Source organism: Bubalus kerabau, chromosome 20 (genome assembly GCF_029407905.1).
Source record: "Bubalus kerabau isolate K-KA32 ecotype Philippines breed swamp buffalo chromosome 20, PCC_UOA_SB_1v2, whole genome shotgun sequence".
Taxonomy (NCBI): domain Eukaryota; kingdom Metazoa; phylum Chordata; class Mammalia; order Artiodactyla; family Bovidae; genus Bubalus; species Bubalus kerabau.
The window spans coordinates 16,724,425-16,749,036 of record NC_073643.1 but is presented as its reverse complement, the minus strand read 5'-3'; the positions used below and the strand labels follow the sequence as shown (position 1 = coordinate 16,749,036).

Sequence of the window (24,612 nt, the reverse complement as noted above, 5' to 3'; positions counted from 1 at the left end):
CAGGGAAGGAAATCCAATACAGCCTGCTCGTTTCCCACTCCTGCCTGTAGGGTTTGTACAGAGAGCTCCCTCCTTTGTTCCTTCTCCAACGTCAGACTTCTGAAGCCCAGGGAACACACTGGATGCTGCATAGATGATTTGGATCATCCCCACCTACAGGAATCTGTTGCTCCCCTATGACCTTCATTTGCTGTATCATTCTCTTAAGTCGGGTTCCTCCAAAATAAGAATTTGAGGGAAAGCAGTTTGAGAGACAATACTAGGAAGCTCTAGCCAAGGGCTGGGGAAGTGATACAGGGAGGTAACAAAGATAATATGGGGGAATTATTAATCACACCACCGCTGTGGGAATCAGTGGCTGGGTCCCACTGACGAGTTCTGGAGACTGAGGAGAATCTGTCTCCCAGTCATCTTGTGTGAGAGGGGTGTGAATGGAGGCTTTTACTCTTTATCTCCTGTCCATTTTGCAGGAACTGCTTCTAGGAGTCTCAGAACCTCCTTCTGCACCACATCTGTGGAGAAGGACCTCAGATGGAGAATCCCAGGCACTTTTCTCAAGAAGCTTTCACTGTACCAGGGCTGGGGGGGGGAGGGAGGAGGGGCTGTGGACAGCCTCTGCTGTGCTTTTCCTTCTTTATTCACTTGCTCATCGCCCTGTATAGAGCCCTGTGCCAGATCCTGGAGCTGCAGTGGAGAACAAGGCAGACACTATCTGCCATCCCCTGGAGCTTAAAGTCCAGCAGAGAAGTCCAATGCTGATTAAATAAGCATGCAGAGATGTAAAAAAATCAGTGAAAAGGAAGGTAGAATAAAAGAACTGAGAGCTCTGGGAAGGGACAGCAGGAAAACATATTCTGGTTGGAGATGTCATGGAGGGCTTCTTTGAGGAGAATGTGAGAGTTTTCTAACTAGAGATGGCAGAGATATGGGAAGAGAATTTCAGGCAGAAGAAATAGCATGTGCAAAGGCCCTGAGGCACCAGAGACCACAGTAATAAAGCTAGAGGTCAAAGAGCAACAGGAGGAGTTGGAGGTACGTAAAGTTGAAGAGGGGAGCATGAAACATACCATGCAGTGCTGTGTGAGCTGTGCTCAAGCCAGAGCTGTGCTCTATTCTGGAGCAGTGGGAGCCACTGAAGATTGTTAAGCTAGGAAGTGACGTAATCCGACTTTAAAATTTAAGAGATAGTTTTTTTTTTTAATAAAAAAAAAAAAAGATAGCTGTTGGGCAGAGAGTGTGTCAGAGTGAGAAGATTGGGAGAAGTCATGAAGTCAAGAGCTGATGTTAGGATTTCTGCTCCAGTCCAGAGTAACAGGGACTGGATTTATCCTCTAGCCTGAAATAGTTATAAAATTGGACAAACATATGAAACAGTGGTTTTGAAAACATCAGGCATGCTTCATGAGGCACAGTGAGAATAAAATAAGGCAGAGTTTATGATTTCCCCAGCTTACTGCATGGAGATTCTCTAGCCCACAGGGCCAAAGAAAAGAAAACAAGGCTGAGTTCTGAGTTCAAAGAGCTGAAAGTCTTGGTAGTCAGAGTAGCCAGAGTTCAAAGGGCAGAGTACTGGAGAACAGAGATCTCAAACAGAGAGAGTTCCAGCCATAAAAAAGAATGAAATGATGCCATGTGCAACAACACAGATGGACCTAGAGATGACCATACTAAGTGAGGTCCGACAAAGACAAGTCCATCACTTATATGTGGAACCTAAAAAAAAAAAAAAAATGACACAAATGAACTTATTGACAAAACAGGAATAGCTTCACAGATAAAACAAACTCCTGGTTACCAAAGGGGGAAGGAGGAGAGGGATAAACTGGGAATTGGGGATTAATGGATACACACTACAATTTATAAAATAAACAACAAGGATCATCTGTATAGGGATTCAATATCTTGTAATAACCTGTAATGGAAATATCTGAAAAAGAAAAAAAATATATATGCATATACCACTTTGCTGTATTCCTGAATCACTGTAAATCAATTATACTTCAATTTAAAAAATAATAAAATAAAGGAGAAAAACAAGAGAAAGTTTCAGAGCTCAGGAGAGGGTCCCCCCGCTAAATTTTTGATTAAATATTGATCAGTATATGTATATGACAAAACTCCCAAAGGCCAAAGAAAGAACCACCTAAAGGGATTGGAGGGAAGAGTGCTCAGAGCTCTCACGGGGCTGAGAGATTTCAAACCTCCCTCTGAATAATTAGTACAACAAGAGAAGATAAAATCACTGACAATGTAAAAGATGTGAATATGTAAGTAAAAATGTAAAAGATTAATCAGTAAAGACGTACAAGACAACCAATTTGATCTCATATTTAAATAATACCCCCAAATAGTAGAATATTTATTTTTTCAAATGCACACAGACCATTTATCAACTCAGACAATATTTTGGTGCATAAAATAAGTTAATAAAAGGATTCACGTTAAAAGTAGGTTCTCTCACCAAAGTGAAATTAAATTGGAAACCAATGATGGAAACATACTGGGAAAATTCCCCAATTTTTGAAAACTAAATAACACATTTATAATTAATTCATGGATCAAAAAGTAAATTAGACAAAGTAAATGAATGAAAACAATAACCCAACATTCTAAATTTGTGAGATGCCACTAACAGTAAAGCACTAAAGTAAAGGCCTTTATAGCACTAAAGGCCTAGGCGTTTTAAAAAAAGTTTTCAAATTGATGACTTCAGTGTCTACCTTGAAAAACTTAAAAAAAAAAAAAAGTACAAATTAAACCAAGAGTAAGCAGATAAGAAGGAAATTATAGATCAGAAGAGCAGTAGAAATAAGAATAGAAAACAGAAAAACAAGAGAGAAAAACCAGTGAAAATATGAATAAAATTGATAAGCCTTTAGCAAAACTGAGCAGTATAAAAACAAAAATGAAAAGATTACCAATACTATGAGAGAGGTGACATCATACAGATTTCACAAATATTAAAAGACTGATAAGCAGAAGTTGGGACTTCCTGGCAGTGCAGTGGCTAAGACTCCACACCCCCAGCGCAGGAGGCCTGGGTGCAATCTCTGGTCAGGGAATTAGATCCCACATGCCACAACTAACCATCCCACATGGCAGAGCTGAAAATTTCTCGCTTGCCACAGTGAGCTAAGACTGGGCACAACCAAATAAATATAGTTTTAAAATAAGGGAGAGTTACGAATAATTTAATGTCAATAAGTTAAAAACCACAAAAACTCGAAAGATAAAAAAGTATCAAAATTCTAGAAGAATGACTTGGAAAACCCTATAAAATATCTGAGAGAAATATTAATAATTGGACCTAATCAAAACAAAAAACACTTTTACTCTTCAGAAGTCACTGTTAAGAACATGAAAAAGCAAGCCACAGATTGAGAGAAAATATTTGAAAACATACATTTGACAATGGACTTGTATTTAGAATATATGTATGCATGCTCAGTTGCTTAGTCATGTCCAACTCTTTGTGACCCCATGGACTGAAGTTCCTCAGGCTTCTCTGTCCATGGGATTCTCCAGGCAAGAATACTGGAGTAGATGACCATTTCCTCCTCCAGGGGATGTTCCCGACCCAGGGATTGAACGCACATCTCCATCTCCTGCATTGGCAAGAGGATTCTTTACCACTGTGCTACCTGGGAAGCCTTCTTAAACATAAAACATGATACCATAAAACTCCTAAAGAGACCATTGGCAAAATATTCTCTGACATAAATCATACCAATGTTTTCTTAAGTCAGTCTCCCAGGCCAATAGAAATAAAAACAAAAATAAACAAATGCAACCTAATCAAATTTATAAGTTTTTGTACACCAAAGAAAACCATAAAAAAAATGAAAAACCTATGAACCGGGAGAAAATATTTGCAAATGATGCAACTGACAATGGCTTAGTTTCCAGAATATACCAATAGCTAATATAACTTAACAACAACAAAAACAACCCAATCAAGAAATGGCAGAAGACCTAAAAGAACATTTCTCCAAAGAAGACATATAGATGGCCAAGAGGCAAATGAAAAGATGCTCAACATTACTAATTATTAAAGAAAGAAATGCAAATCAAATCTATAGTGATATATCACCCACACCAGTCAGAACAGCCATCATTAAAAAGTCTACAAATAACATGCTGGAGAGGGTGGGGAGAAACGGTAAACCTCCTACACTTGTTGGTGGGAATGTAAATTGGAACAGCCACTATGGAAAACATCATGGGCCTTCAAAAACTAAAAACAGAGTTGCCATATGATCCAGCAATCCCACTCCAGGGATTCAGATAAAACTATAATCCCAAAAGATACATGCACCCTAGTGTTCATAGAAGCATGATTACAATAGGCAAGAGATGGAAAAAATCTAAGTGCCTATCAATAGGTGATTGGTTTAAGAAGATGTGATAAATAAATGCAATGGAATATTATTCAGACATAAAAAAGAATGAAATATTTCCATTTGCAGCTACAAATGGACCTAGACAATATTATACTTAGTGAAGTAAGCCAGAGAAGGAAAGATAAATATTATTTCCCTTATATGTGGAATCTAAAAAATAATACACAAAAGAATCTACATACAAAACAGAAACAGATATAGTAAACATAGCAGACACAGTAAATAAACTTACAGATAGAGTAAACAAACTTACGGTTACCAAAGGGGAAAGGAGATGGGGAGGGATAAACTTGGGATTAACAGATACAAACCTTTATACATAAAACACGTAAACAACAAGGATTTACTGTATAACACAGGGAATAATATTCAATATCTTATAATAACCTATAATGGGAAAGAAGCTGAAGAAAAAAATATATATAACTGAATGACTTTGTTGTATACCTGAAATCAACACAATATTGAAGGGTAGTAAATCAACTACCCTTCAGTAAAAAATAAAAATTAAAAATAGCTTTCCCTATCAGATGAATAAAAACAATAAGTCTGAGAATATCAAGTGATGATGAGGTGTAATGAAACAATTAGTCCCCTACCTTCTGGTTAGGAATATAGACTGTCACCACCATTTTGAAAGGAATTTGGCAGTTTCTCTGAAAATAAAGAATGCCCATTAGCCCATTTCTGCTAATGCAGAAATCCACTCATGGAAATATAGACGGCAGAAATACCTGCACATCATGCAAAGATGTTCGTGGCAGCATTGTCCAGAATTGGTGAAAAGTTAGAGCCATCTAAATGTTCACCATGATGAGAACAGCTAAATGAAATATAACATGCCCCTGCATGGGAGTTCTTTGAGGTCACAAGAACGAACTGGGTCAAGTAGACCGCAAATACAGAACACAGTGTTCGGCTGCAAGTTCGTTAAGGAAGTGCCAAGGTAACGTCCCTCCGGACGCTCTCACTTTTTATCTTGTACGTTTCTATTATTTATGAATTTATTTTTAGTGAGCATGTATTACTTTTACAAGTCTTAAAGCATAAATGAACAAAAATTGAACATCTAAAGGTTATAGAGACAAAAGGCTCAGGGTTCCATTTCTAGGAGCTGAGTTCACTTTCAGCCAGAGCGGTTCTGGGCCACAAGTACAGTTCAGTAAAGATCCTTGATGAGGCTCATATCACGTGTGCATGTGGGCAGGTCCACATACCAGGCATACATACCCACACACCTACACACACACACACACACACACACACACACACAGAGTTGTCCAGCTCTGCGTGTGCATGTGCAGTGCATGACTTTACAGTATCTGGAGCAGTTCATAGAACATTCTTGTGTATTTATTGGTGCAGGAGAATAAACAGCCAGCTGAGGGGACAGCAAGGAACGTGATGAGATTGAAAACCCAACACCCACCACCTCCTCCACCAGCCCAAGCATGCGACACATCCCAAGGCGTCCATGGTGCCCTCCTGGTTTCTGACTTTTCCCTTTTGTCTTCGAGACATTTTCAACACAAGAAATTGTGGCCATGAGGATGGGCGCTTATCCCCTCAGGTCGTGTAGTGAGTGACTCGCCTGCGGTGAGGCGAGAGTCCCGCCAGGACGGGGAGGGGGTGGGGTGGGCGGAGCTTACGAGTCCCTCCAGGACGTGGGGTGGGGCCCGCAAGGCCGCGGGTTGGATGGGCGGGGCTTACGGGCCTTCGTCAGGGAAGACTGTCAGGTTGTGCGTCCGGATGTGGTGCAGCAGGACCTGTGCTCGCTGCTCCAGGGTCTGGAGGACTTGCTGCAGGCCCTGTCGCCCACCTTGGCTTTCCCAGAACACTGGGTCCATCTGCAGCGACTTGAGCAGCATATTCTGTAGACACCCTGATTCCAGAACCTTCAGGACAGGCTCAGGAAACCTGGAGGAAGGTCCCCCAGCCCGGGAAAGAAAAGAAGGGCAAAAGCCGGCTTAAGAGAGTTTCCATGAACTTGCACAGCTGAGGACCCACAAAGTCCCGGGGAACCACCTGCTGACTAGTTGTCCGGGGACCCTTGCACCCACTCTGCTGTGACAGCAGACACGGGATGACGCTTTCGATGGATGCCAGCCCCCTAAGAGGGCGAATCCACTCTGCTGGCCTGAGCAAAGTGAGGAGGAGCCCTGGGAAGGCCGAGGTGCAGCAGGACTGAGCAGGGAAGGTGGCTACCTGGCCAGCTCCCTGCCAGGCAAGGGAGCCTGCCCACTCCCCAGCAGGGCAACTCGTGCTGTGCTCTGGATACCGGGGAGCGGGCAGCCCATCCGGGACTTCAGGGGCCCACTGACTGTTAGCTTTCCCAGGACTCCCCCACATCCTCCTGAGGCTCATCAAACAGCTTCCATCTGTTGGACAGTGGACTTCTTGGGAGCCATGGTTCAAGGCCGCGGGGTCTATGACAGGGCCCCTCAGCTCATCCCTGAACCTCTGCCCAGGCCCTTCGATGCTCACCCATCGATGCCCTCGAGGAGCCGGAAGTTCAGCTTGTGCTCCGGGTGCTGAAGGCGGCCAGCATTATCGATGTAGACCAGACGAGTGGGGTCACTGCTCCGGACCTCGGGTAAGAAGATGGACAGGGACAGAAGATGGACGTGGTGCCCCAGGGCTCTGTCAGGGTGCAGCGGCTCAGGGGCCCCTAAGCTGTCAGTCACACAATGCACCCTGCTCCTCACCCAGTCTGTTCCCCCACCACACAGAGCAGTGAGCTCTTTCCACCTGGTGCTGTTTCAGGGCGGCCAGGCACCATCTCTGGTGAACCCGCCTAGCAACCCTGGGGCAAACAGCCGCTGATACCAGCCCCATTTTACAGAAACAGAGGCAAAAAAAGTTAGGTAATTTGCACAAGGTCACACAGCTGGTAGATAGCTGGTTGACTCAAACCTGGACCCGTAGCCCCAGGTGGCAGCACCATCGGTGAAACCACAAAGTGGAGGCATTGATTCCTGTTCTGGCGACTGAAGGGGTGAGGAGCCTGAGGCCGGGCGGCCTGATGCTCGGTCCCGGGCACCATCTCCTGGGATGGCTATGCTCCATGGCCAAGGGGAGGCGGCGAGGACACCAGCCTCACTGGGGGAGACAGGGCAGCCCTTCCCCAGGGTGGTATTTTGCCCCTCCTGCAGCAGCAGTGACTCTTCTGCCCCACCAGCCCCTCGCTGACGTCTCAGCGCACGGCTTCCCACCCTGGGTCCTAGTTTTCACTGGAAGCATTGTTTCCCACAGCCCCACCAGCCCCTCGCTGACGTCTCAGCACACGGCTTCCCACCCTGGGTCCTAGTTTTCACTGGAAGCATTGTTTCCCACAGCCCCACCAGCCCCTCGCTGACGTCTCAGCACACGGCTTCCCACCCTGGGTCCTAGTTTTCACTGGAAGCATTGTTTCCCCACAGCCCCAGCCTGTGAGCCGATAGGGTCCACGACAGATCCCTGTCACTGCTACCAACCAGACATGCAGCCTTGGAAGGCTCCTCCCCCGCTCCAGGTCACAATTTCCACGTTTATTGGCACAATGAGGATGCCCTACTAGATACACACATACCACACTCAGCTGCCAGGACCCGAGGGCGTCCTGGAGTCTTTAGGAGACAGAGGGGTTGGTGACACTGGCTCCAGCCCATCCCCTCCTCAACTACATACGCCAAGCTTCGTTTTTGTCCCTTCTATATATTAAGGCTTCCTGGAAACAGTCAAAGGGTTCTGCTGCCGAAAAGAACGGGATTGTGACACCCAGAGTCATGTGACCTCTGACCCTCGCCACCAGCGTCTGCTGATGGACAGACAGGAAGACCCGAGTCTGGGGTGACCCAGGGACTTACCAGAATGTGGACCAGCCGCAGTTCCCCGGGGTTCCGGCATTTCTCTCGGAGTCTCTCTTCCACACAGGGGTCCGAGGGCTCGGGCTCGAAGCCGCAGCAGTAGCGATCCAGGCGGTCATGCACCTGTGGGGGCACCATCCTCTGAGGGGGGAGTCTACCATCTCCAGCACTCGGGCCTCTTGAGCCCTGGGGCCACCCTCAGGGATCTCGGCCCTGGTTAACTCAGCTGCTGGCCCCCAGCTGTGATGGGCTTCTGCTTGCTCCTCTGGCCAGCTCACCCTGCACTGGGATGGCTTACTCACACTGCATGGATTTCCACCCAACATGTGGCAGGTGGGATCCCTGACTAGGGATCGAACCCAGGCCCCCTGAAGTGGAAGTCCTGCTGCTGTTTAACCTATACTACTGGCCCTGAGTTCCAGCCTGGGGCCTCCCAGTGCAGACTATCTGTCCACCTGGGGAGACTCACACATGACCACTTTTTCTTGAAGCAGCAAATGCTACCGTAGGGATTCCTCCTTTTTCGGGGATAAAAAGATTTTAATGACTGTCCATGCAGCTTCTGACCCTCAAACAGCACTTTCACCCTGCTGGAGGCCTGGATCACAGTCAGGAAGGAGAGCATTTCTTTTCCTGACTCATCTTACACTGGATGCCTAAAGTGGGAACAATGACACAGAGCCTTTCCCTCAGAGATGGTCATGAGAGATGGTCTCTGTCCCTGGTTCTTGGCACAGAGCTCATAAAACCCCTGCAATTGGCTCTGTGATATGAGTACGTTTTGATATTCATAATAAACCCTCCAACCACATCAGAGTTTAATAAGATGACTCATGGGGCCCTTTCTGTAAGGCCGCATCATGGATTGTTTCCAGGGGCAGTGGACCAAGGACATCACTGACACCACTGAAAAGGCATGTTTAGCCTAGAGGACGGGCCTGGCTTGGCCATGATACAAACAGCCAGAGCCCTGTCCATGCAACGAGCCCGTTAAACAAGCCCCTGAGGTGGACAGTCACTGCTTTAGCCTCCTGGACTTTGAATAACAACAGCCACAAGTAACAGAAAATTCTGGTTGGAAGTGACTTTAACCACAGGGGAAATTAAGATCTGCAGCGGGAAGCCTCAAGAGCCTTGCAATAGGACAGGCTTGGGGGGCACCTTTAAGCAGCTCCTATTGTCATGATAAGGACTCAGGTTTCTTTCTGCTCTTCAGTTTACCCCACAATGTTAAGGACATCCCTGTGTTGTCTCAGAAAACCTGTGGGTATGTTTTTCCTTGTGAGTGTGATAAGTTGCTTCAGTTGTGTCCAACTCTTTGCAGCCCCATGGACTGTAGTCTGCCAGGCTTCTCTGTCCATGGGATTCTCCAGGTGAGAATACTGGAGTGGGTTGCCATGACCGCTCCGGGGGGTTGTCCCGGCCCAGGGATTGAACCCGTGTCTCTTATGCCTCCTGCACTGGCAGGCAGGTTCTTTACCACTAGCGCCACCCGGGAAGTCCCCATGTTTTTCCCTGTTCATGTCCAAAAAGGAGACAGAGAGAGAAAGAGAGACAGAAAGGAGGGGAGAGGGGAGAGAGAAGCCCTCCCCCAACAACCATGGAATAGCAGTCCTTCCTTTCAGTCTGATTGGACCAAATCTGGACACAGGCTCATCCCTTGTCCAGAGGCCATCACTGGAAGATGGTGATGTCCTGACCTCTGAGCCCAGGAAAGGGGAGAAAGGGAATCACACCAGGGCCCTGTGCAGAAGAAACAAGAGCGCTCCACTGGGTCCACCAGAGCCCCCGCGTCCTCACCGGCACCTACAAGTGTTGGCAGGACGGGGCTGAGGACAGAACCCTGTGGCACGCCCCCAGAGACCTCCCAACCTTCCCACAGTTTTTACGTCCACCCGAAGACAGTAACACGCCCCTATATTTCTCCATATTGTCCTTGAACTTGGCAAGGGGTGGGGTCCTCCACACATTCCTATGCAGGCCTGTCCTCGGCAGGAGCCCTCCAAGGCTGCCCGCAGAGAGGTTTAGAGCAGAGATCAGCAAGCTATTCCCACAAAGGGCCAGATAGTAAATATTTTAGGGTTTGCAGCCCATACGGTCTCTGTCACAACTACCCAACTCGGCCTGTGTTGTGCATATTGTACATATTCTAGATAATATGCAAACAAATGGCCATGGCCATGTTCCCCAAAAAAAAAACCTGTATTAACATACACTGAAATCTGAATTTCATAGAATTTTTAGATGTAATGAAATATTCTTTTGATCTTTTCAACCATTTGAAAATGCTAAAGCCATTCTTAGCTCATGGACTGTACAAAAAAAAAAAAAAAGAGAGGGGAATTTGGCCTGCAATCTGGGCCATGTCTATGACCCTGGTTTGGAGCCCAAAGGATCTGGGGGTGAATTGTGGCTCCACTATGTCCTAACTCTATGACCCGAGGAAGTTATTTAACCTGATATCCCCTCAGGGCCTCTCTGGGGACCACACAAGGTGAGGAGGGTGGTTGTCATGGAGAGACCTGGAAGGCACAGGCCTAAAGGCCTGGAGGAATCTCAGGGATTCCTCCCTCTGAAAGCCCTGGCCATAGCCCTGTGAAGCAGTCTAAAATAAAGCCGTGTCATGACGGTCTAGCCCCTCTCCTCTACGTGTGTACAAGGCCTGGTTTCTGGAGCCCAGACAGATCTGTGAGATGGATACCACCTGCCGAGTCATCTCTGGTTGGGACAGTAAATGCCAGGATGGTTCTAGCAGGACTGAAATCCAGCGACTGCTCTGATCTCACGTCATGTCTGATGGCACAGCCAGCCAAACCCCCTTCCTCAGGCCAAACGCTCCCTGACCCTGTCGGCAGGCCATTCTATACGGATTATAACTGGATGTGGTGCTTGTTTCCAGAAGAAGCTACAAGGACTGTCGGGCCATATGACAGGGGCGGCGCTGGTGCCCCCAGATGTACACCCATTTGAATGTTGAACAGGGAGGGGCTGGCCGGGCCCAGGTGCCAGTGTGAGTAATCTGCCACGCTGTCTGGGAACTTTTTTCCACTGAAGAGCAATTCAGTTGAAACAGTTGAAACAGCAGCAGCCAAACAGGACCAGGCTTAGGTTTCATTCCCACATCCTAAGGCATCAGGATTTCTTCTTCCCCCTTTTTGACAAAATGAGCAGATACCAAGAAAAAATCAAGATATCAAGAAAAAAATGATAATCTTTTGCAGTTTGGGCCTTCTAGCAGTGTGTGTGCTCAAGAAGTTTGTGTTTAATTTAACAGTTGTGAAGCCCTTACTCTGTGCTGGATCAGGCTCTGAGCGCTTTGCCCATCACAGCTCATTTAACCCTCCCAGCAGCCAGGAGGCAGGTACAGTCCTTATCTCCATTTCAAAGACGAGGTAACTGAGTGACAGAGGCTGGAAAACATGCCTAGGGTCCCACAGAGCGAAAGCCGCGATGCCTAGACTCAGACCCGGGCAGTCTGGCTCTGACCACTGAGTTGGACTGGGTGGCAGGCACATACACCGTGACACTAGAGGTCACAAGCGCCTCGATACCAAGAAGATGTGGTCCAGCCGGATCCCCAGCTCCTAGCACTTTTCAGTACAACAGGACTCGGCTGAGGTTTTTGGAGTGCAAGAATGAACGAATGAAGTGCGTGGCTGGCTGACACCCAGAAGGGTGGTGGGGAGGCCTTTACACGAGGACTGACCACTGAAAGCCTGCCCCTTACATGAACCTGACAGGGGGAGGCCCGCCTCTGGGGCCCCCAAACAGGACATCTGGTGGGACAAGACACTGCAGCCTGCCAAGAGGGACACCAGGCTGAGCTGTGAGGCGAGGACGTCTGGGAGGCGCCCAGCACAGGGCACGAGGGGTGACCCAAGTCCTCTCACCCACCCACTAGGCTCCTGGGCCAAGACTTCAGCCAGTGCCAGATCTGAGTCTGGTGGATTCCAGAAGAACCGCCTGCTGCCCCTGCTGGCCCGGGCACCCTGTGCAGGACCCTCCCCTACCTGGGGATAGTCACGAGCCCAGGGTCTTCTGGATTGAAAGGGTGGCTCTTGGCTGGGTCGGCTTGCTGCCAGACAGCCCCAAGGCGGCAGCATCTCTGTCCAAAGAGGGCAGCAGGCTGGCCCCGCACTGAACAGTTGCCTGTTAGAGAATTTGTGAGGCTTTGGGGAGGTGAGGGTGTGAGGAGGAGTGGGTTACTTCACACTGACTCTTACCATCCTCTGATGACTCTCTCTGCAGTGTTCCCCTTGTGTCCTGACAGAGGATAACCTCCCCGGAGGCCCTGGGCAGGGGAAACTCTGGATGCCTCATCTGCCCCAAGCTGGAGGCCAGACATCACAGCACCAGCTTGGATGTGGGTGAATATACCAGCTGGTGGGCTTTGAGGAGATGGTCTGAGAATTATTATTTAAAAAGACAGGCGTGCGTGCTAAGTTGCTTCAGTCATGTCTGATTCTTTGTGACCCCTATTGACTGCAGCCCACCAGGCTCCTCCGTCCATGGGATGCTCCAGGTGAGAATACTGGCGTGGGTAGCCATTCCCTTCTCCAGGGGATCTTCCCAACAGAAGGATCGCACCCGCATCTCTTACATCTGCCTGCATTGACAGGTGGGCTCTTTACCACCAGTACCACCTGGGAAGCCCCTCTAAAAGGACTAAATCACTCTAAATTTTAAACATCAACACAAAATCCAGCACCTGGGAAATGATGTATCCACCACAGCAAAGTACAGTTCCAACCAAGAAAGCTACAATGAGTCACCATGGGAATACCTTTCCCAGAAATCAGTCCTCACATCAATACATTAGACGGAGGATGTGCGTAATCTGTGACCTCCTCCACTGATACTTAAAAGGCATCTGATGTAATTTTTACATCCATTCCTGACAAGAAAAACTCTTAATATGGCAAGAATTGCAAATAGTTCTTCAGCCAAAAGTCAGCATGATATTTAATGGTGAAACACTAGAAACTGTCCCAAATCTGTAGAGACAAGTCATGTCCAGCATCCCATTACTATTTACCATTGCTCTGGAGGCACCATGGTTGTAGTGAGGTTAAGAAAAATGAAAAACGAGGCAATGAGAACACAAAATGCATTCGTTACAGAAGAAATGACCATATACTTGGAAAACCCAGGGCAACTGTGAGAAGCATTATGAAGTGAATGAGTAACCAGTAACCAAAATATGATACGAAAACAATATCCTTCACACAGACCAGGAGCTACGGGCCAGAATGTGTTGAGACAGGCTGAGACCTGGGACCCTTTTCCAGAGAGCTTGCGCTTGCACCTAGACAAATGCCTCCCCAAAGAACGGAATCCAAAGAAACTATAAGGGACTCAGGGACTCCCAGGTGACCCAGGGGCTAAGACTCCATGCTCCCAATGCAGGGGTCCCGTTTCAATCCCTCGTCAGGGAACTAGATTCCACATGCCGCAACTAAGATCCGGCTCAGCCAAATAAATAATTTTTTTTTAAAGGAACTACAAAGCATTAAAACTAACTGCTCACAGGCCCAATGGGGCAAATTATGAACAACAAGACACAAAAAGGTCACAAACCAACTGCCACTTCTGAGGAGCTGGGAGCAAAAGCAGGGTTACTGCTGTGATCCTGCTCACAGCACCATGGAGGGGATGGGCAGGGCAGGTAAGCTACATCTTCACCCTCACTCCCTTTAAGGGACCGGCTCCCCCCTGCCTTGGGAAGAGAGCCAGGGCAACAATTTCTTGCTTTCACTCCTGTGTGCTACAGCTCGAGCCCCAGCAAAGCCGTGCCTGAACTTCTCAGCCGACTTCTTATCAATTTCTGTTGATCAAAGAGTCCAGAAACCTCGGTTAGTAACAATATAATAGAAGGAAAAGAGGCCCTTTTCAATGGTCACAAGATGAAATATCAGTATCATCCCAACCTGAACGTGAAGATCCAGCTCAGGAAAACATAAAGATGCTTCTGCGGAACAGAAATAAAAGGAAAGACACAGCCTGTTCTTGGCCTAGAATGACCCTGTATCTTAGGATGTAAATTCTCTCTATATTAGTACACACGGATTTCATCTGATTCCAGCGAAGTCCCGAGAGGACTTGGGAAGGCACAGGAAGTAACAAGCTGACTGAGAAGAGTATTCAGGAGTATTGGGAAAAATCTTTAAAAAGAGCAAGGAGACCAAGCACTCCCAGTTATTAACATAAAATATAAAGTGTGATAATTAAAACAGTGTGATTCTGGCACATAAATAGACAGACCCTTTACTGGAACAGAAGAGTCCACAAATAGACTTGCGTACATATGGAAATTGGCTATATGGAAAAGACAGCATTTCAAATTGGGGGAAAGAAGGATTATTCAACAAATGGTGCTGGGACATTTGGGTTGCCATCTGAAAAAAAAAAATCATTATTTTGCACCTGATCTCTTACTCCAAAATAACTTCCAGATGGATCAAAAATATATAAAAACACATGGGAGGATTTTTTAAAAATAACCTTGAAATGAGGATGGTCCTTAAAAACATAATACACTATCCTAGAAGTCATGAAAAATAGCTTGATAAGTTTAACAGCATAAAACAATTTTTTAAAATTTCTGCACAGCAGAAAGACTAGAAACAAAGTTTGATGACATTTGAGCCTGAGAGAAATACCAGAACGCAATGAAAACAAAAGACTGATTTTCTTAATCTATAAAAAAGCTCTTAAAGTCCTTAAGAAAAAGACCAACAATCCAACAGAAAATGGGGCAAAGAATATGAACAGTTAAAAAAAAACCAGATTTTTAAGAAATCTAAGCAGAGGCTAAGGCAGGAGGAGAAGGGGACCGCAGAGGACGAAATGGTTGGATGGCATCACCGACTCAATGGACGTGAGTTTGAGCAAGCTCCGGGAGATGGTGAAGGACAGGGAAGCCTGGCGTGCTGCAGTCCATGGGGTCCCAAAGAGTCCGACACGACTGAGCGACTGAACAACAAAAAAGCAGAGGCAGGACGAGGGCCAGGCAGAGAAGTGCTGTCGGCTGTCAGGATGTGCAGAGCAGGCTCACCTGCGATGCGCACTCCTGAAGGCGTTTGCACTGGAGGCCCCTCCCTTGCCACATGAACTCATCTTCTATGGCCGCATAACAAATGACCACCAGCTTAGTGGCTTAACATAACACACTTATTAACTCACAGTTCCTGTGGGTCGGGAGTCCATCCCTTTTTGCCGGGTACTCTACCCAGGGTCTCAGGCTGAACTCAAGGTGCTCCATCTCTTTCGTCACTCAGGCTCCTCTCCTGTGCTCAGTCAGGCTGCTGGCAGAAACCATTCCTTGTGGTTTTAAGGCGATCTCAGGGTCCTTCCAGAGGCCTCCCTGACCCACAGCAGCTCACAGCCTGGCTGTTTACTCCTCGAGGCCAGCAAGAAAATCCTCTGATGCTTCATCTTTGAAAGACTCTCCTGGCTGGTTCAGGCCAAAGGGAGAGTCTTCCTTCTGATTAACTCCAGATTAACTGATGAGTACCTCAATGATATTGTAATAACTCTGTATGGTGACAGACTGAAACTAGACTTATCTTAGTGATCATTTCATAACATATAGAAATACCGAGTCATTAGGTTGTGCGCCTGGAACTAACAGAGTGCTGTAGGTTGATCATACTTGCTTGCACGCGAGCTCAGTTGTGTCTGACTCTTTTTGACCCCATGGACTGGAGCCTGCCAGGCTGCTCTGTCCACGGGATTTTCCAGGCAAGAATACTGGAGTGGGTTGCCATCTCCTACTCCAGGGGAAACTTCAATCAAAAAACAAATAAACAAAAATACCCAAAGATAACTGATTGGTAACTTAATCACTGAAATAAGATTCCATCATATTCACAGGTCTCATTCATTCTCAAGGGCAGGCGTTCACACTAAGGGGGTGGGTATCTTGGGGACCATCTCTGAATTCTGCCCATCACGCTCATCCTAATCGAGGCCCTGCTCTTAAGTATATGTAACGATGCTTAATGTCACCCTTAAACACCCCTGTCCAGGTGGGCTGCTTCACCCTCCGTGGCTGGCCGCACCGTCTGTGTAGGAGGAAGGAGCTCTGCACCTGTCTCTTGGGTCTGCTGTGGGACTTGAAGGAGCTCATGCACAGGCACCCCATAAAGGTGCTACGATTATATTTCAGGTCTCTGGCTGGAAGCTTGAGAGGTCGACAGTGGTCATGGATCTGGGCTCCTCTCTAACAACACCCGATGTTCAGGAAGGCCAAGCCAGAGAAGAATGACGTGAACTATAGATTTGCACTCAAAACAAGGAACAAACACAGGATCACAAATGACCGGCCCCGGCCCCCCGGGAAGGAAATGGGCCAGCCTCATCCAGAAGAGACCCAGAAGAAATGGCTTTTCCAGAGTCAGCTGAGTCAGCAAAGAGGGCAAAAGCATGCCCTCTGTGGCCAAACCGCGGGCGGATCTGATCCCAGCTCCAATGCTTAAGGCCACAGGTTACTGTGGGCAAGTTCCTTAGCCCTTCTAAACCTCAGTTTCCTCATCTGTGGAATGGAGTTAAAAAATACTGTCCACTCCCAGGGCTGTCACGCATGAACACATGCGAAGTGCTGGCACAGTGCCTGACGCAGAGGACGCCAGGTGACGCTATATGCCATCATCTGTTCTGGAAGCACAAGTTAATTACGTGCCCGTTCAAGGGCTGGACGAACGACTGTCACATAGTTTTCCACCTCTATATCTCTGGGACCTGAAAAGAAAAGGAGAAGCCTTTGGGATTCTTTTCAGTCTAGAGGAAGGAGTGGTATTTGAGCAAGCAGAGCACAGCAGCACTTAAATAGGAAATCATACAGAGAGCCTGGATTCCTTCATTCATTTGCTCATCCTTTCACCTACTCGTTCAAAAGGTGCTTCTCCAGGATCTAACCAAGAGCTTGGCCCTGTGCTAGGCGCTGCGGATATGAACAAAACAGAGAGACAGAAGTGAACAAATAAAATAGAACTTACTGTGTCGGGGAATCAGAAAGAATATAGACAGGATAGCATGAAATAGAAAGAGGATAACAACAGAAGGTGGAGGTCGGGAGAGTGGAGGCCTAGGGAGGAGGATGAGGGGCTTGTCTGAGGCCCTGCACCTGAAGAAACTAACCAAGACCACATGCCAAGAGGCGGGGCTGAAGACAGCAGACAAGAATGGATCTGTGGGTCCCTGAAGCTCCTGATATCGAGGGCATTGAGATGCTTTGCCTTATTGTAATGGAGAAGGGACACAGTCTGACTTATTGTGCTCTCTGCCTGAGCAGTTGCATGTGAACTTCTGAGGTCTCCCTCTAACTTCCAGCTGCTATAGGCTCTGCCTGGGGGCTTTCTCCAAATGCCACGGAATTAACACCTCCAGGACCAGCCCTCAACCAAAGATCAAGGGGAGATGTGGCTATCAATACCTTGTGTCCCTTACCTCTTGGTGGGCTAACTCTGAACGTGTATTTTATACCATTGCTCAGAGTTTTCCTGTGGATCAAGCCCCAGTCACCCATAGCAGTGACCTGTTTGATGACATGCCTTCTGCTGGCCGCCTTCTGGCCGTCTCATTTTCATCTTCCCTACGAGTGTTTTCTGGGGTCCCCTCCCAGAGGAACTACCGCACTGGACCCTGGTCTCAGGGTCTGCCTAGGGGAACAGAAACCAAGACATCACTCCAGCTTCTGTAAGGAGACCCGGTTGGAGGGCACGAAAGTGGAGACGTTAGGGAAGAAGAGTCCAGGTAAGAAAAGATGGCGGGCCGCACCAGGATGGCGGCACCTGAGGCTTTCTAGGGTCTGGATTTTCCGGAACATGAAGGCCCTGCATCAGCGGAAGCAGCAGGATGACTTCCATGAGCAAACACCACCCTCTCACTGTCTTGAGTTCCCCGCAGCTACTCACCCCGTGCAGCCAAGCACATGCCCTCCAAGATGAAGCAGGGTGTGAGAAAAAAGAAGCCTCTCTAGAAGGAAAAGATAAAAATGTGCCCATTCCTGTCCCCACCCACCCCCACACGTCCTTCCCACCCTCTGGCCTCTGGGCAGACGGCCCTCAGGTTGTTTCTGGCTTCGGCTCAGTAGGGACCTGGGTTCCTGGGCTGGGAAACCCACAGGCCCTCCTCACTCCAGCCTGCCCGTGGTTTCTAGGAAGGCAGCATCTGCCAGCCAGGGGTGTTTGACTTGCCTGGTGTTCGGCAAACCCAGGAAGAGGTGGCACGAGGCCAGCTGAGTGGCGTCTGACCACACGCCCACCTGTGTGTGCTCTGGCGGCTGAACTGTCCACTGCCATGGCTGGGCTTGGCAGCTGAGGAAGGGCTTCACACTGCAACCTCCAAAGACAGACAGGGGGCTCTGTGTGGGCAGAAAGTGGCTGCGTGCACATCAGCTGGGTGGGGGGTCACAAGGAGGGGCCTCAGGGCTCAAAGTCCCAGATGTCCCGACAAGCACCCCCTTTTCCTGCCCTCACCCATGGCCGGCTGAAGAGGACTATGTGAGAAGGAGAGTGAGCTCTGGAGCCAGACCATCCAGGCTATGTCTCAGCTCCACCGGCCATGAACTTAGCCAGGTCACTTAACCTCTTGAGACCTCAACTGTCCAACTTCAAAACAGGGAGAAGCCCAGTATTTCTCTAGCAAGGCTACCATGAGGACAGGAAGAGTCAATTCCTGTAAAGTGTTGGGGGCAGTGCTTCTGTATTACTGAGTGTGGGCCATCGCCAGGCGTATGAAGTATATTACGTGAATGATCCTGCATGCGGAAACCACACAGGGTCAGTGGTGTCATCTGATGGAGGCCAGGCTCCCCCAGAGACAGACCTCAGCCAAGAACTCAGCGAAAGCAGTTGATCCGTGAGCTAATTCAAAAACACAAGCAAGGATCGGGGAAGGCAGACAGGGAGGGCCGGCAACAAGCTCTGTGGGTAACCGTGGCTCAATCCTGGTAGGGGACTCTGAGAGACACGTGGAACATGCCCCACAGAGCCACTGCGGCCAGGGAACCGGGGCTTTTACAGACTACCTCCCATCAGTCGTAGGACGGCTGTTCCTGGAGGGAGCGTGGCCGGCTCTTCCAGTTTGCCCAAGACTGTGTAGTCTGTGGTCTGGGAAATGCCTTCCTCCCAGGCTAGAGGACAGGTCACGCTGTCTGGAGGGCACTAATCCCTAGCCCTCAGCCTGTCACACACAGGCAGAGCAGGCTCGGGGCCCAGAGCAAGCCTGCATACAGGAGCTGGTGATTAAGAGCTACCATGCACTCAAGGGCAGAAGGCAGGGACATCCGGTCCCATTTAGAGAGAAGTGAAGTTCAAAGAGACCGGCTAGTCTGCTCAGGGTCACACAGTGGGACATGGCCAGTGGCAGGGGGTTCAAACCCAGATCTGTCTGGTGCCAAAGCCCGTGCCAACCACCAGGCCCCATGCTCCTCCCTCCACAAAGCAGCCATGAGACACAGACTCGAGGAGCTGGAAGTATTGCGGGAGGCCAGCTGGTCCAGTGACAGGAGACAAATACCCACAGGCAGACAGATAACATCCAAGGGTTTGGGGGTGGGTGTCAGACAACAGGGCTTCCCAGGTGCCTCAGTGGTAAAGAATCTGCCTGCAATGCAGGAGACACAGCATAGAAACCTGGGTTCTAGAACATGGGTTCAATCCCTGGGTCTGGAAGATGCCCTGGAGGAGGAAATGACAACCCACTCCAGTATTCTTGCCTGGGAAATCCCATGGACAGAGTCTGGCAGTCTACAACAGTCCGTGGGCTCAAAAGTCACTAAGACACAACTTAGTGACTGAGAATGCACACAGTCACATCAGACAACAGGAGGTGTGGTCTTTGGCAGAAAAGGGAGCATGGCAACCTTTAAAGGGGCAGCAGCTACTCAGCTCAGGCTCATTTCTGCTGCATGGGAACAGAGGCCCCATGTTATTAAACCATCCAGTGTTTCAAAGGAAGTGGGATTTTCATGAGAAATCGCAAAGTATTAAATGTGATCTGAGAATCTTCTAAAATACATTTCCAACCAAACTTGTATGAACAACACAGGGAGCATCAGTCCCTGGCTACCAGTTATGACGTTGAACTTGACCCATGGCTCATCCAGTCACCCCAGCAGGTAAATTTAGGGCTAGTATTGATCTCTTCCCTCAAGAGAGGTCCCTACAGGGATGGGGCTGCCTTTGTATGCATACATATCCACCCACTGTGTGCTTGAATCGTTTTTGGTCTTTCTTTCTTTCTGGCCGCATTCCCCCACTTGCGTCTCCACAGCTGACATCCAGCTCATAGGTCCTGGAGCAGCCACATCAGCTGTTAACAGGCCACTCAGTAAATATCTGATGTCTGCAGTCCCCCTGGTAAGCCCTGTACCCTAACTGCCCAACCCCTTCCCTGCTGCTGCTGCTAAGTCGCTTCAGTCGTGTCTGACTCTGTGCGACCCCATAGATGGCAGCCCACCAGGCTCCCCCGTCCCTGGCATTCTCTAGGCAAGAACTCTGGAGTGGGTTGCCATTTCCTTCTCCAATGCATGAAAGTGAAAAGTGAAAGTGAAGTCGTGCAGTCGGGTATGACTCTTCGCGACCCCATGGACTACAGCCTACCAGGCTCCTCCGTCCATGGGATTTTCCAGGCAAGAGTACTGGAGTGGGGTGCCATTGCCTTCTCCGACCCCTTCCCTAGGATACCCAAAAACTCCAGGGTTAACTTCTGGCACAGCAGGGACCTCAGCTGGCCCTGTGGTTTCCTTCTCTCTCCAGGGTCCAAGCGGGACCAGCATCATCCCTTTATTTCTCCCCTCTCTCATTCTCTCTCTCCTCTACCTCAACTCTCTTTTTTGAATTATGCAACCAACTTGAATTCTTCTTGATTCAAGGATAAATGTTTAACTACCAGCTCTCCGGGAATAAGGAGGAGTCCTGATTTGTAGAATTCCCTGATTCCCAAGGTATAAATACTCCTGCCTGCATGCGTGCTAAGTCACTTCAGTCGTGTCTGACTCTGTGCGACGCTATGGACTACAGCCCGCCAGGCTCCTCTGTCCATGGGATTCTCCAGGAGAGAATAGTAGAATGGGTTGCCGGCCTTCCTCCAGGGATCTTCCCAGCTCAGGGACTGACCTTGTGTCTCTTATGACTCCTGCATGGGCAAGTAGGTTCTTTACCAATAGCACCACCTGGGAAGCCCCATAAATACTCCTACCCTGACCTGTTTCAAGCTACTGACAGGCACGAGTGTGGAGTCAGCAAGAGACATGACATGCAGTAGCTCAGCACTATACACTATTTACTAGGTAGATGCAAAAAACCTCAAGAGCTCAGGTAACAGTAAAATGTAAAATAATTGTGAAGTAATGAGATCAGAGTATTGATTACCTTTGTTTCTAATATAACTTATTATATTGTTAGTTTACATAATTTCAATTTTAATAATGCCTGTGTTTCACAACCGACTCATAAAATTCCTGAAATTCAAGAATGAGCCCATACCAACTGGTTTTCAGCACACCAATGGATGAATGAACACAAGGCAGAAAAATAACAACAAAAGGGTGCTGGGTGATCAAAAGACAAGGACTAAAATAAAAAGTTAAGCGTTAAAAAAAATGGTCAAACAAACAAACAAACAAACGAAAGCAAAAGACAAGGGTTGGGGGAGAGTCAGCATCCACCCTCACGCAGGTCATTCCAATGTCTCAGTTCACCTAGAGTCCTCACCTCCGCGGCCGCCCCGCCCCTCCAGGCCCCGCCCCTCCAGGCCCCGCCTACCTGCAGCAGGAAATCAAAGAGGGCCAGGCGTGCCCACTCGGCGTGGTGGATGCCCAGGCATGGGGCATGGCTGGGTCGGCCACAGCCACGTGCCAGCAGGGCCTGGTACTGCAGCCAGCCCAAAGCCAGAGAGTTCTGGTCGTCCTCCGGGTCACCCAGGTGCTGCACGTCGGGCGCCCACCAGATGACGGGCCGGGTGCCGCCGTCCGTGTAGCGGTAGGGCAGCAGCGGGCTGTGGAAGCGCCTGGCCACGGCGGGCAGGCTCCGGCGCAGCCCCAGCACGCGGTCTACGTGGAAGGACAGGACCTCGGACAGGTCCCCGGGCCTCTTGATCAAGCCACAGAGCCCCTGGGAGCAGAGCTGACTGAGTCCAGGAGCTGCATCCTGAAGGGCCCTCTCGCTGGAGAAACCGACTAGAAGCACCTGCCCGTGGCCGGGCACCCGGGCTTTGCCCACCACCTCCCCCTGGGCCAGAAGCTGAAGGGTCCGCACATCCTGCTCTGTGAGCCACGGGGGGACCTGCTCACTGGTCCTGAAGCCACTCGACAGCCCAGGGGTCTCAGTGTCACACCAGACAGATCCTTGCAGCTCCTTAACAGAGCCAGGCCACCAATGAGCCCCTTTGGTGGGAGCAGGACCCCCCACTTGTTGGCCAGCAGTCCAGGCTCTGTTCCCCACTCCTGGCAGACCCCTGCCTTCTGGAGGAGGCTGGAGGGTCAGTCCAGCAGTAGCTCTCCGAGTCTGTAAGGCTGACATGTCATGCCCTGCAAGGGGGCCACTTGGGGTGCTTGTCTCACTGAGTGCCTCCGGGAGGGGACCATGGTGCCAGGGTGGGTCCAGGTCTTTGGCTCCTGGACCCCTGATCGCCTCCCCCTGCAGGAGCACAAGACGCAGGGTACTGAGTTTCAGGTCATCTGGAGGTGCCAAAGTAATGTCGTTCCTGATCCTCCCTGGATGGCTGCTCTCCTTCCCTGGGGACCATCTGCTGCTGTCCTCATGCTCTCTGTGGCCTTGCTCCTCAGCACACACCAGGATGGAGCTCCTGGGCAAGGCCCAGCTTCTCCTCAACCTTCTTGCCTGCTGCCTCCAGCTGGAGCTCAGAGCCTGCCGACTCTGGGGGACAGGGGGATCAGCAACACCCTGGGGCTCCATGGGGTCAGGGTCTGGGCCAGCAGCTGGGCGCTGGGTGGGCAAGCGGGTGACAGTCACCACAGACAGAGTCGTTAAGAGGCAGAATGCCATCGCCAACCGCCTCTTGCCACGCAGCTTTCTCCAGAGCCAAGATGCCTGGGGGATGGGGGTAGAAAAAAAGAGCTTAGGACCTCGAAAACATCAGCCCTGACCCACAAAATAAAGGGACAGTGAATGAATGAACGTCTTGGGTGAACAAGGAGGGAAAAGAGTGAAGCCTGGGCTGGGGGGGAGGGTGGGGCATGACACCCAGCTGTCCTCAAGAGAGGAGCAGGCAGCTGTGCTCCTGCCTCAACCCTCAGCCTGCTGTCTCCCAGGACAGGCCTGCAGGGACACCAGGCTTCTCCCCTCTGAGTAAACTGCTGTTATGACTCAGATCTCCGAACATGCTAACAGCCTTTCGCCATTTGTTCCCCACACTGAGTGCTGGCCCCTGTCTTCTCGTCTCCACATCATCCCCCTCTGTGGACCTGCAGTGTCTCCCACAAACATGCCCTTTCCTTTCCGGGGCACACAGCCACCCAGCCGCAGATGGCCTTGCCTGGCCTCCCTGGCAGCCAAGTGTGACCCTGGGACTAAGTCCTTGCCCAGGGCCTGAAGCAGTCACTTTTATTCACCCCATCTGTTCAAAAAGAGGTTGGCTGCCTCGGCTCGCCTCTCCGGGCCCACATGTGGCCGAGTCAGCTCCAGACCGTTGGCAAAGGACATATTCTGGGGCAGTAGTTTTTCAACACGTGGTCTCGGGACCAGCAGCATCAGTACCATGTGGAAACTTGTTTTCCAGGTGATTCCGATTCGTGGGCACCAAGGGGCCACAAGAAGGAAGGCGCTTGGGAGCTTGCGTGAGCCCATGGGTGCAGAACTGGCAAGGGTTGTTCAAGCCACTGTACTTTGGGGCCCCTGCAACTGTGAGCCTGGAGCCCCACCTCCATCCACACAAACTCCAGCAGTCCAGGCACCCTGACCCTGGACCAGAGCTGATGGGGCCACCCAGGACCCTGACCTACACGAGGCCAAATAGCCCCTCAGCCCCGACCCTGCCCCCGGGAACCAGAGCCTGTGACAGGTCAGCAAGGTTGGCTTTTTTCTGCTCATGAACTTGACGTCAGGGGCACATGGCAGACCAGCTACCGACGACAGCAGTGACCATAGTCTACTGAGAGGGAGTCTGCAGGGAGAGAGCAAACAGCCCCAAACCAGACACCACATGGGGGGAGCTCCTGGCCAGCCACCGAAGTTTCTGGTTCCGGTTCCGAGCCTGGCCCAGCTCTGTGTTCTTCTCTCACCGGGTGGATTTAGCCCAGTTCCACTACTTGAGATGCTGTACATGTTTAGTCTTTGTTCTGCCATGGTCTTTCACGGTATGTTTTCTGTATTTATAATTTTTGAAGTCTTTCACTATGCTTT

The 24,612-nt window shown here is 49.6% G+C and overlaps 1 protein-coding gene across 1 annotated transcript; it reads right to left on the bottom strand.

Moving 5' to 3' along the window:
* Window positions 1-1,302: 1,302 nt before the first annotated feature.
* Window positions 1,303-24,057, bottom strand: GASK1A (golgi associated kinase 1A). The gene is made up of 5 exons (XM_055558581.1): window positions 23,875-24,057; window positions 22,015-23,301; window positions 8,246-8,368; window positions 5,000-6,988; window positions 1,303-1,713 (listed from the first exon to the last, which is right to left on the bottom strand). Exons 1-4 carry the CDS (start codon window positions 24,055-24,057, stop codon window positions 6,881-6,883), a joined length of 1,701 nt encoding a protein of 566 aa, XP_055414556.1. The 3' UTR covers window positions 1,303-1,713; window positions 5,000-6,880.
* Between the last annotated feature and the right edge of the window lie 555 nt (window positions 24,058-24,612).

What these genes read in the sequence shown, in the direction of transcription:
- GASK1A (XM_055558581.1), bottom strand. Translation starts at nt 24,057, where the DNA reads ATGGGCTCACGCAAGCTCCCAAGCGCCTTCCTTCTTGTGGCCCCTTGG. An exon ending in TGGAGCTGACTCGGCCACAT is followed by an intron (nt 23,302 to 23,874) that starts GTGGGCCCGGAG and finishes CCCATCCCCCAG; the next exon opens with GCATCTTGGCTCTGGAGAAA. An exon ending in TCTTTGATTTCCTGCTGCAG is followed by an intron (nt 8,369 to 22,014) that starts GTAGGCGGGGCC and finishes GTGCCCCCACAG; the next exon opens with GTGCATGACCGCCTGGATCG.